At 48.0% G+C, this 12,067-nt stretch overlaps 1 protein-coding gene across 3 annotated transcripts in view; it reads left to right on the top strand.

Annotated features, from left to right (window-relative positions):
• Positions 1-5,875: 5,875 nt before the first annotated feature.
• ints3 (integrator complex subunit 3) overlaps positions 5,876-12,067 on the top strand; it is a 153,531-nt gene continuing 147,339 nt past the window's right edge. Inside the window, exon 1 of one of the 3 annotated variants that reach the window (XM_073061228.1) lies at positions 5,876-6,074. In XM_073061228.1, coding sequence (XP_072917329.1) covers positions 6,000-6,074 — 75 coding nt within the window. In that variant the 5' untranslated portion in view covers positions 5,876-5,999. The remainder of the gene's footprint in view (positions 6,075-12,067) is intronic. The other 2 variants (XM_073061227.1, XM_073061226.1) reach the window with 2 other exon arrangements.

Genomic DNA, 12,067 nt, shown 5'->3' with positions numbered 1-12,067 from the left:
TCCTTCTCCTTAGTGAATACCGAAGAGAAGAAATTGTTCAAAATCTCTCCCATCTCCCTCGGCTCCACACATAGCTGACCACCCTGATTCTCTAACGGACCAATTTTATCCCTCACTATCCTCTTGCTTTTAATATAACTGTAGAAACCTTTCGGATTTACTTCCACCTTATTTGCCAAACCAAACTCGTATCTTCTTTTAGCTTTTCTAATCTCTTTCTTAAGATTCCTTTTACATTCTTTATATTCCTCGAGCAATTCCTTTACTCCATGCTGCCTATATCTATTGTAGACATCCCTCTTTTTCCAAACCAAGTTTCTAATATCCCTTGAAAACCATGGCACTTTCAAACCCTTAACCTTTCCTTTCAACCTAACAGGAACATAAAGATTCTGTACCCTCATAATTTCACCCTTAAATGACCTCCATTTCTCTATTACATCCTTCCCATAAAACAACTTGACCCAATCCACTCTCTCTAAATCCCTTCGCATCTCCTCAAAGTTAGTCTTTCTCCAATCAAAAATCTCAACTCTAGGTCCAGTCCTGTCCTTCTCCATAATTATATTGAAGCTAATGCTATTGTGATCACTGGACCCGAAGTGCTCCCCAACACATACATCTGTCAGCTGACCTATCGCATTCCCTAACAGGAGATTCAACACTGCCCCATCTCTAGTCGGTACTTCTATGTATTGTTGCAAAAAACTATCCTGCACACATTTCACAAACTCTAAACCATCCAGCCCTTTTACAGAATGAGCTTCCCAATCTATGTGTGGAAAATTAAAATCTCCCACAATCACCACCTTGTGTTTACTACAAATATCTGCTATCTCCTTACACATTTGCTCTTCCAACTCACGCTCCCCATTAGGTGGCCTATAATACACTACTATCAGTGTTACTACACTTTTCCCATCCCTCAGTTCCACCCAAATAGTCTCCCTAGAGGAGCTCTCTAATCTATCCTTCCAAAGCACCGCCATAAGATTTTCTCGGACAAGCAATGCAACACCTCCTCCTCTGGCCCCTCCTACTCTGTCACACCTGAAGCAACTAAATCCAGGAATATTTAGTTGCCAATCACACCCTTCCTGCAACCATGTTTCACTAATAGCTACAACATCATAATTCCAGGTATCAATCCACGCTTTAAGCTCATCCACCTTTCTTACAATGCTCCTAGCATTAAAATAGATACATTTAAGATACTCTCCACCTCCTCCTCTCTTTTCATCCCTAACAATGCATTCAAATTTATTATCCTTTTCTTTCTTCTCCCCTACATCTTCGGGCTGAGCGCATCCCTTCTCCATCACCTGCCTTTCCTCCCTCACACACTGTCTACTTACTTGCTCTACTGGTGAACTAACCTCCTCTCCCATAGTTTCCTCAAATTGATTCCCGCCAACATAATTCCCGGTATGTTGTATATTGAAGTGACGCCAGTAATGGTGTTCCAGGGGACCCTATAGTGGATACCCCATGCCTAGTTCCCCAAGCCATGAAGCCATAGAGTCATACAGCATTGGAAACTGGCCATCCACTGTCACACTGATTACTGGCACCCATCTGTATTAATCCCATCTCCCAGTACTTGGTCGATAGCTTTCCAAGCCTAGCCCATTTAAGCCACTTGTTCAATGCTGTAGGTGATCCTGCCTTTACCATTCCTCTCTCCGGCAATGAATTCCAGCTACTCATCACTCTCCGGGAGAAGAAGGTCCCCTCTGATCCCCTCTAAGTCTCTTCCTCTTTTACTCTAAATCCGTGCCCTGAGCTCATTGAAACAGCACCAAGAAGGATCACTAAGGGCAGCATGTGATATATTTAGAGACACACAGGCCATTCGGCCCACCTAATCTGCATTGACCAGTGGACACCCGCCACCACAGACAGGATCTCCAAGTCGCCACCCACTTCAACTCTGCTTCACATTCCCATCCGGATATGTCCATACATGGCTTCCTCTATTGCCATGATGAGGCCAAACTCAGGTTGGAGGAGCAACACCTCATCTACCGTCTGGGTAGTCCCTTGGCATGAACATTGAATTCTCCAGCTTCCAGTAATTCCCTCCCCCTCCCTTCCCCCATTCCAGTTTCCCTCCGCCTCCTCCTCCAGCTGCCTATCACCCCCCCCCCCCACTTCCTGGTTCTGCCTCTTTCTACTATCCATGGTACTTTCCCCTTACATTCCCTCTTCAGCTCTCCTGCCTATCCCCTCCCTGCTTTCCCTCCCCACCCCTTGATCTTTCCCCTTACTGGTTTTTCACCGGGCACCTACCAGCCTTCTCCTTCCCACCCTCCCCTCACCTTCTTTATAGGGCCTCTGCCCCCTCCCCCTTCAGTCCTGACGAAGGGTCTCGGCCCGAAACGTTGACTGCTCGTTTCCACGGATGCTGCCCGACCTGCTGAGTTCCTCCAGCGTGTTGTGCGTGTTGCGGACACCGTCTCTGTTAGTCCCATTCCCCAGCACATGGTCCACCTTCTACAGGGGCACAATTGACAGCATCCTGACTGGCTGCATCACTGCCTGGTATGGGAACTGTACCTCCCTCAATCTCAGGACTGTGGTGCGGACAGTCCAGTGCACCTGTCGATGTGAATTTCGCACTACTCGGGACATTTACAGCGACAGGTGAGTAAGAAGAACAGGAAGGATCATTGGGGGCGCAAGTCACCCCAACCACAATCTGTCCAGCTGCTACTGGAAACGGTACCGCGGTATAAAAGCCAGGACCTACAGGCTCCGGGACAGCTTCTTCCACCAGGCCATCGGACTGATTAATTCACGCCGACACAATTGCATTTCTAAGCTATATTGACTGTTCTGTTGTACATCTTACTGTACATACTATTTATTACAAATTACTATAATTTGCACATTGTACATTCAGACGGAGACGTAACATAGAGGATTTTTACTCCTCGTGTTTGTGAAGAATGTAAGAAATAAAGTCAATTCGGTTCAATTCTCCACCTGGAGAGTTCATACAGATAGGCTTTCAACGCTGCCAGCGACTCTACTTTCACCGCTCTCTGGGTGAAGAAAATCCCCCTCTGATATTACAATATGGAGACAGACTGTTACCCATCCCCACCCACCCCCTCCACCAGCTGACGAACCCAAAGGAACGGCGGAGACCGACACAGTTCGGCACCGGCAGCGTCGCATGAGTTGCCAGTCAGTGTAGGACTGCCTCAGGGACTCCAGCTCCGGATTCTTCCCGGTTTGCTCCCGAAGCCATCAGTCAGTAGGTATAGTTGCAAGGGAAGCGGAGGTTTGAGATAATTTTCACATTCGGTGACCGCTAACCACAGCGGACGGGCCCCACCTGCCCGAATCGTCAGGCTTTAAGGTGCCACTAACCCGCCTCTGCCCCTTCTCCTGTTTCTGCCGGGCTTAGTAGCTAAACCACACGGCCAAGAGCCGGACTTGGTCGTCGGAGGCTATTTGAGACGAATGCCATTGGGAGCATTGAATAGGTAGTGGGAGTTTACCCCCACCCCTACCCCGTCCCCCCGGCAATAACAACCAGAGGGGGTCATTGGATGTCGGCTGTGAGAAGGAAGCTGCAGTGTACGCATGCAGCGGGAACCTGACCATGGGTGGGTATAGCCTCAAGACAGCGGAGGTTTGAGTTCAGAGTTTTCCACCTCCGAGGTGAGCTGCCAGCCACGACTAACGAGCCCCACCTGCCCGAGGTGCAGTAATCGTGTTCCGTGCCACCCTAAATGGCAAAAGGACTTCCACTACTCACATTTTACTTAGATCTTTCTGGTCACCCCCTCAGCTCAGATGCTTCTGAGAACAGTACCGTGGTCAGTTTTGAATCCCGACCCTCGGGATCTGTGGGGCAGCGTCTCTATCCACTGCTCCACAGGTGACACATTTCATTTTGCGGCCTATTCTTGGGTAATCCTTACCTATGACTCACTTCCCCAATCCCCGCCGACTTCCCTCTTTCCTCCAAAGCATTTCCTCCAAGACCTTCCAATCACCAGTCCTGCTCCAACCAGGTAGACGCCAATAAATCCCACCAGCGCCTCTACTTCTTCAGGAGGCTCGGAAAATGTGGCCATTCCCCATTGACCCTCACATGGAAAGTATCCTATCCGGATGCATCACGGCTTGCGACGGCAACTGTTCTGCCCGCGACCTCAAGAAACGGCAGAGACCGTCGACACAGCTCAGCAAACCACGAAAGATGGCCTCCCCTCCATTAACTCCGTCTCCAACTCATTGCCTTGCAGCCAACTATGACCAAAGACCCCTCCTTCTCGCCCCTTCCATCGGGAAGAAGATACAGAAGTCTGAAAGTACGCACCACTAGGCTCAAGGGCAGTTTCTAACCCACTGTTGCTGAAAGTAAGCATGCAGGTACAGCTGGCAGTGAAGAAAGCTAATGGCATGTTGGCCTTCATAACAAGGGGAGTTGACTATAGGAGCAACGAGGTCCTTCTGCAGTTGCACAGGGCCCTGGTGAGACCACACCTGCAGTACAGTGTTCAGTTTTGGTCTCCAAATTTGAAGAATTTCTTGCTATTGAGGGAGTGCAGCGTAGGTTCACGAGGTTAATTCCCGGGATGGCGGGACTGTCATATGTTGAAATATTGGAGCGACTGGGCTTGTATACACTGGAATTTAGGAAGATGAAAGGGGATCTGATTGAAACATATAAGATTATTAAGGGATTGGACACGCTAGAGGCAGGAAACATGTTCCCGATGTTGGGGGAGTCCAGAACCAGAGGCCACTGTTTAAGAATAAGGGGTAGGCCATTTAGAACGGAGTTGAGGAAAAAAATTTTCACACAGAGAGTTGTGAATCTATGGAATGCTGTGCCTCAGAAGGCAGTGGAGGCCACTTCTCTGGATGCTTTCAAGAAAGATTTAGATAGAGCTCTTAAAGATAGCAGAGTCAAGGGATTTGGGGAGAAGGCAGGAACGGGTTGCTGATTATGGATGATCAGCCATGATCACATTGAATGGCAGTGCTGTTTCGAAGGGCCGAATGGCCTACTCCTGCACCTATTGTCTATTGTTATAAGACCAATGAATGGTTCCTCGTGCGACAAAATGGACTCTTGACCTCACAATCTACCTCGAAATAAGCTTGCACTTATTGTTTACTGTAGCTGTAACACTTTATTCTGCATTCTATTTTTTGTTTTACCTGTACTACCTCGATGCAGTGTGTGTTAATTTGATCTGTATGAAGCGTACCCAATTATCTTGGTATATGTGACAGCAATAAACCCATTCTAATTCTGTTGTCTGCTTGCACCGCATTTTTTTCCTGTAACGGTGACACTATATTCCATATTCTGTTATTGTTTTCCCCCTTGTACCAGCTCAAAACACTGATGTGATGATCGCTACGGATGGCACAGAAACAAAGTTTTCTATTCTATCTCCGTACATATGAAAACCAGTATTAATATCTATACCAACCCTTCTCGAGGACTTCTAATTTGCTCACATCTCCCCAGCCTTCTCCTTCACTGCAGCATCAGAAGATTCATCCCCAAACTTAAATAGATTAATAAAGCCAAAAAGATCCAAACGTAGAAAGTTTTAATTTTAGGACTTCCGCATTAATATGCCCTGCCCCTTGACACAGCCAAGTGGTCCACCTACTCTGACAATCAACCAGCTCCTGCCCTGCGCATTGGCTGATGTGCGCGCCCCTTTGCTCCACGTCCAGGTCCTGTCAATCAGCCAGCAGACCCGGACAACGATTGGTTCTGTTCGCCATCAATCTGGCGGCAGGCGACTGGGACTAATCTAGGGGTGGAAGAGCGGTGCAGACTGGTGAGAGTCGCTGTCAGTCAAGCAAAAGGAGCGACAGCGATTGGTCGAGCAGGCTGTCCGTCGGGGGAGGGTGAATGGAGTGCCGTCGCCGCTCGGCGCCCATGCCCGCCCTCCGCCTGGCCGCTAAGGTGATCCCTGCCCGGGCTTCTAAGTCCCGGCCAGAGCCCGGCTCCGCCAGCTATGGAGGCCGCGCACAAACCCAAGGGCAGGCTGCTCGTCTCTAACGCCTTGGACGCCAAGGACGAGTTGGAGGAGGTAACGGCAGGGGAAGGTTGTTCAGGAGGGCGGTGAATGGAGGCAGCCGCAGCGGCCGCCGTGAGGTGGGTGAGCTGCGGCATCGGCAGCTACTACCAGGCCGAGGCTTCAGTGGGTGCTAGGCCGCACTTAAAGAGGCCGCGTCCTCACCACCTCCGGCTGTCAGTCAGCACAGGCAAAGTCTCTCCCGCTACCCAGTGCAGTTAATTGTGGGTTCTCCAACGAGGCTCGCAAATCTGCAGGCGAATCTCCCGGGAAATTGGTTACCCCTGAAATACTTGCAAATTTAGTGGTGAATTGTCAGGAGAGGATTGATTTTATTTATTTATTTTGCTTTTTAAAAGATTCACTTTCTGTTTGGTTGGGGTAAAAAGGAAACAATCCAGGCAGGGAAAATATAATAGCTCCCGTGTTTGCTGGAGACGAGCAGTGCTGAGGGAGTGCAGCACTGCCACGGACAGGTAGACACAGAGGGAGCATAGGGCTGGGCAGTGATGAGGGGGAGCAATGCAGGATTGGCCACAACTCTGTCATGGGGTGGGAGGGGAGAGGCGAGGGTGCTGGGCGAGTGCACTCCTGTTTGAAGGAGAGCTGAGGTAATCCCGAGGGAGTGCTGCCCCTCTCAGAGGAGGGACTGCCATCCTGATCGGAGGGGCCGAGGGAGTGCTGAGAATACTCTCCCTTTCAGAGCGAGGGTGCCGAGTTATGACAAGGTGGGCACTTGACCTCGCAGTCTACCTCATTTTGATCTTGCACTGTATTGTTCACCTGCACTGCACTTTTTCCAGCAGGGTTTATACTTTATTCTGTGTTCTTTTACTGTTTTCTAGCTCAGTGCACTGTGTAATGATTTGATCTGTATGAACAGATTGCGAGACAAGCTTTGCAGTGCGTCTTGGTACCTGTGACAATAATAAAACAATTCCAATGCGAATACTCTGTCGGCGGTAACTGTGGTAGGAGGGTCACTGTTTAGGAAGGGCAGTGCTGAAGGAAGCTGACACTATTGTGGCTGCTAGTTGGTTGGAGGTCGACTTCTGAGAGAACACCTTGGACTGGTGCTGGGAGGGTGCTACCCGCTTAGATGTGTTTAAAGATCTCTGCCCTATAGCAGTGGTATAAACCTGACTAGATCAACGATGTAACTAACGAGTCCACAAGCAGCTGGTTGGTAGCTTATTCCCTGGCAATTGACTCTCTGGCTTGACACATCCCAACTATGATGGATGAGTGGTGTCTCGAAGACTCATAAGCTTCTTGGCAACATCTGTCTATTTGATTGGCTTCTTGTCTATCACCGTGAACACCCCTTCTACCACTGCAGTGTTTACCACCCTGACAGAATCGGATTTATTATCCCTGGCGTGTTGTGAAATTTGTTGTTTTGTGGCAGCGGTACAGTCTGAGTGTGTGTGTGTGTGTGTGTGTGAGTGAATGAGTGAGTGTGTGTGTGTTAGCTCATCACCCTTACTGGGGCATAGGCTGTCAGAAACAGTTTGCCGGAGTCTGCTATCCTGGGCCAGTCTTTCAAATTGTCCCCAGGTGGCTCATCTTCGAAGACACGAGGTTCTGCATATGCTGCAAATCCAGAGCAATACACGCACCTGAGGAGCTCAGCAGGTCAGGAGGCATCTATGGATGGGAATAAACAGTCGACGTTTCGGGCCAAGACCCTTCATTAGAGGGTGTGTTGCTCATCTTCGAAGATGCGTCCTCTCCCAGGTATGAGGTCTTTGGAGCTTCTGTTGGTGTTTTACAGGATGAGGTTGTTAGCCTTATGCCCAATCCCCGTCCTTTCGCAGCCACACTTGGGACCTTCCATGACAGAGTTCAGTGCAAGGCATAAAACATTACTATAGGTAGCAAAAATAATATAAAATAAATAAACAGTGCAAAAGAGAATAACAAGGTAGTGTTCATGGAGTGGTCAGAAATCTGAAGCAAGCTGTTCCTAAAACATTGAGTGTGGTCCTTTCTCCCCAGTGATAGTAATGAGAAGAGGGTATGCCCTTGATGATGAGGGTCCTCAATGATGGATACCTCCTTCTTGAGGTGCCTCCTCTTGAAGATGTCCTTGATGGTTGGGGAGTGTTGTGCTGTGATGGAGCTGGCTGAGTCTACAATTGTCTGCAGCCTGTACATCGGTGCCTCCATTCCAGCTGATAATGCAGCCGGTCAGTCAGCTCTCCAAGGTATATCTGGAGAAATTTGCTTGAGTCTTTGGTGACTTAACAAATCTCGAGTTCGTAACAAAGTATAGCCGCTGGTGTGCCTTGGTAGTTGCATCAACATGTTTGGCTGAGGATAGATCCTCAGATGTCGACAGACAGGAACTTGAAGCTGCTTACCCTTTCCACTGCTGGTCCCTCAATGAGGACTGTTGTGAATTCTCCCAGTTTCCCCTTCCTGAAATCCACAATCGGTTCATTGGTCCTGCTAACGTTGCGTGTAAGGTTGTTGTTGTTGGCTGTCCACTCAACCAGTTGATATAACTGTAATCTTCCTCATCCCCATCTGAGATTCTGCCAACAACGGTGGTGTTAACAGATGGTGTCTGAGTCATTAATGTAGAGAGAGTAGAGTGGTGGTCTAAAAACACATCTTTGGTGTGCAGTGAATGACAGCAAGGAGAAGATATTATTCCTAATCTTCCACCATTAATAAATGGTTGACGTTTTGGGCCAAGGCTGGCAAAGGGTCCTGATGAAGGATCTTGGTCCAAAATGTTGACTGCTTATTCATTTCCATAGATTATGTCTGCCCTGCTGAGCTCCTCCAGCATTTTGTGTGTGTGTTGTCCAGGATTTGAAGCTTGTTGATGAGTACTGAGGGTACTCTGTTAAACACAGAGCTGTATTCAATAAGCAGCAGTCTAACGTAGGTATCACTGTTATCCAGGTGGTCCTAGGCCGAGTGGAGAGCCGGTGAGATTGTATCTCGGCTACTTCAACACCTGTGCTCTGCAGTACAAAATAAGCCTTGGCAGCGGAGCATGGGAATGGCTAACCAATCCCTACGATGTGGAATCTCTTTACTGTTTTCTTCATCATCATTGGGTTTATGTCCGGAAATCCGAGTTATATTGCAGGGGAGCTCCTCGATTTTGTTGGAATTGGAGGCCCGGCACCTTTGCAAGCTGTTGGTAAATGGCTTTCGGGGATTGAGGAAACAATAGGTTAACAATAATGGGAGGAAATCCCAGCCCTGCTCCCTGGACGTGGATCGTGTTAACATTAGGAGGACGTAGAACAATACAGATAGAGTGGCCTTATTTGTCACATGGATATCAAAATATACAGCAAAATGTTGTTTTGAAACATATCAAATTAGCGAGGAATAGGCCCTTCAGCCCACAATTCCAGGATGAAAAGGTTAATGTACATAATAGAAGCATTGATAGCTCTGGGTCTGTACAGGCTGCTGTTTGGAAGAACGAAGGTGAATCTCATAGAAACCTATCAAATATTGAAAGGCCTAGAGTGGATGTGGAAAGCATGTTTCCTATAGTGGTGGAGTCTAGGACCAGAGGGCACGGCCTCAGAATAAAAGGACGTCCCTTTAGGACAGAGATGAGGAAGAATTTCTTCAGCCAGAAGGTAATGAAAATTACCTTCGGCATTTTTTGCCACAGATGGCTTTGGAAGCCAAGTTATTGAGTAAGTGCGTCAAAGGTTTTTGGGGGGTGGTGTGGGGTGGAAGGCAGGAGAATGGAGTTGAGAAGGATTGATGGAGCAGACTCGATGGGCTGAATGTGTCTTATTGTGCTCAGACTGCTACTTCCTGGATGTGGATCATGTGTAGAAGAACATAGAGCAGTACAGATAAAGATAGGGACCTTTATCCTTACTAATCAAGAACTTGTTGACCTCTGCTTTAAATACATCCACAGCCACCTGTGGCAATGAATTCCTTAGATTCACCTCCTTCTGGTTGAAGAAATTCTTCCTCATTTTTGTTCTAAAGGGATGTCCTTCTATTTTGTGCCCTCTGGTCCTACACTCTCCCACTATTGGACAGGGCAGGAACAGGTATTTAAGCCCACAAAGGAGTGCCAGACTCATTCAACCAACTATCATTAAATTGTTCACTGAACTAATCTATTCCACCTACCCAAGATCCCGATCTCTCCAACTCTGCATATTCTTGACCCTATCTAAAGACCTCTATTATATCTGCCTCCACCTTCGCCACTGGCTATATATTCTAGACACCGGTCTCTCTGTTGAATGATGCAAGCTGAATCATCTGCAGCTCAACATCAGCAAGACAGAGGAGATGGTGATGGACTTTAGGAAGTCCAAGTTTGTACTGCTGCCTGTTACTATTGATGGTGAGGACGTGGATGTGGTGAGAACCTGGGGGTGCACCTGGATAACAGTTGTGTGAAGCACCAACACAGTCTGGGTACAAGGAGGGTCAGAGTCGCCTCTACTTCCTGAGGAGACTGGGGTCTTTTGGAGTATGCAGACCTCTCCTTCACAAATTCTCCTAGTCTGTTGTCACCGATAGAATCTTCTGTGCAGTGGTGTGCTGGGACAGTGTCATCAATACGGGTGATGCCAACATGCTCAATAAACTGATTAGAGAGGCTGGCTCTGTTACTGGAGTCAAACTGGACACTCTGGAGGCTGTGGTAGAACAAGGGACCCTGCAGAAAATCCTGGCAATTCTGGACAATGTTTCTCACCCTCTGCATGCCACCTTAGCTGAACAGACGAGCATTTTCAGTAATAGACTGAGACAACTGCACTGCTCCAAAGAGAACTATAGCTGGGGGAGTGATCTTGTAAACTTTGACATGTAACTCTTGTACATCTTAATTTAAGGTAACTTAATTTTATTCTTTCTTGCTTCTCTTCCAATATTTGTATATCTGTGCACTTGTAATGCTACTGTGACACTGTAATTTCCTTTGAGATCAATAAAGTATCTATCTATCTTTCTCTCGATTCCAGGCCCTACACATCTCCTTGAACTCACCTTAAATACATGCCATCTGGTATTAGGCATTTTGACCCTGACGAGTTCCTAAGGCAGTCAGTCCAATGTTGATTTCAACGTTGACCAGTAACTGTTACAACGCTGCTGGTGCCAAACCGTACCAGACACTGCTGTTCCTTTTGATAATCAACGGTGGGGGGCGGGGTCTTGCTACATGGGCAACAACTTTCTCTCCATACTGTATGGCCCTGGCTTGCATATCACGTGAACAGCCAGGAAGCAACGTCTGCGGTTGACTCGACCAACAGAGGGCTTCATAGACCCTGAGGAAAAAGATACTCTGTATTTATGTCTCTCATGGTCGTACAACTTCTGTTTGGTCTCAACTCAGCCTCTGATGCTCCAGTGACGACAACCCAAATTTGTCCAACCGGTCCTTGGAGCTCAAGCCCTTAAATCCAGACAGCATCCTGGTGAACCGTTTCAGCACTTTTTCCAAAGCCTCCATATCCTCACTATGATGGGGTGACCAGCCTTCATGGGAATGTTTTAACTCTGGAGGCAGATCAGAAATAACACTGGGGTACAGTAGTGGTGGGGATGGTCCTGTCACTGTATTACACTGAGGTACAGTAGTGATGGGATGAATCTGTTGCTATATATAATGTGGTACAGTAGTAGGGATAGTTCTGTCTCTGCATAACTCAGAGTACAGATAAGGGGGGCAAAGGAGCAGTATAGGAGGAAGCTAGAACAAAAGCTGCAGAAAAAAAGCATGAAGGAGGTGTGGGATGGGATGAAGATCATCACCGGATGCGGTGCAAAGCGGGGGGCGAACATAAGTGGAGATGTGGAGAAAGCGAACCAGCTGAACAACTTCTTCAACAGGTTCGACAGCTCAATCTCATCCTCACCGCAGAAATCCACACCAGGCTTACTTCCCTCACAGGAAAATAGCCACTCACAGGAGACCTTGCCCACGCCCAGGATTACGGCTGCACAGGTGGAAGGTCAACTGAGGAAGATCTGTACCAGCAAGGCGGCTGGACCGG

The sequence above is a fragment of the Hemitrygon akajei genome, chromosome 11 (genome assembly GCF_048418815.1).
Source record: "Hemitrygon akajei chromosome 11, sHemAka1.3, whole genome shotgun sequence".
Taxonomy (NCBI): Eukaryota; Metazoa; Chordata; class Chondrichthyes; order Myliobatiformes; family Dasyatidae; genus Hemitrygon; species Hemitrygon akajei.
Note: the sequence above shows the minus strand (reverse complement) of the source record. Positions and strands in the feature narration are given on the sequence as shown.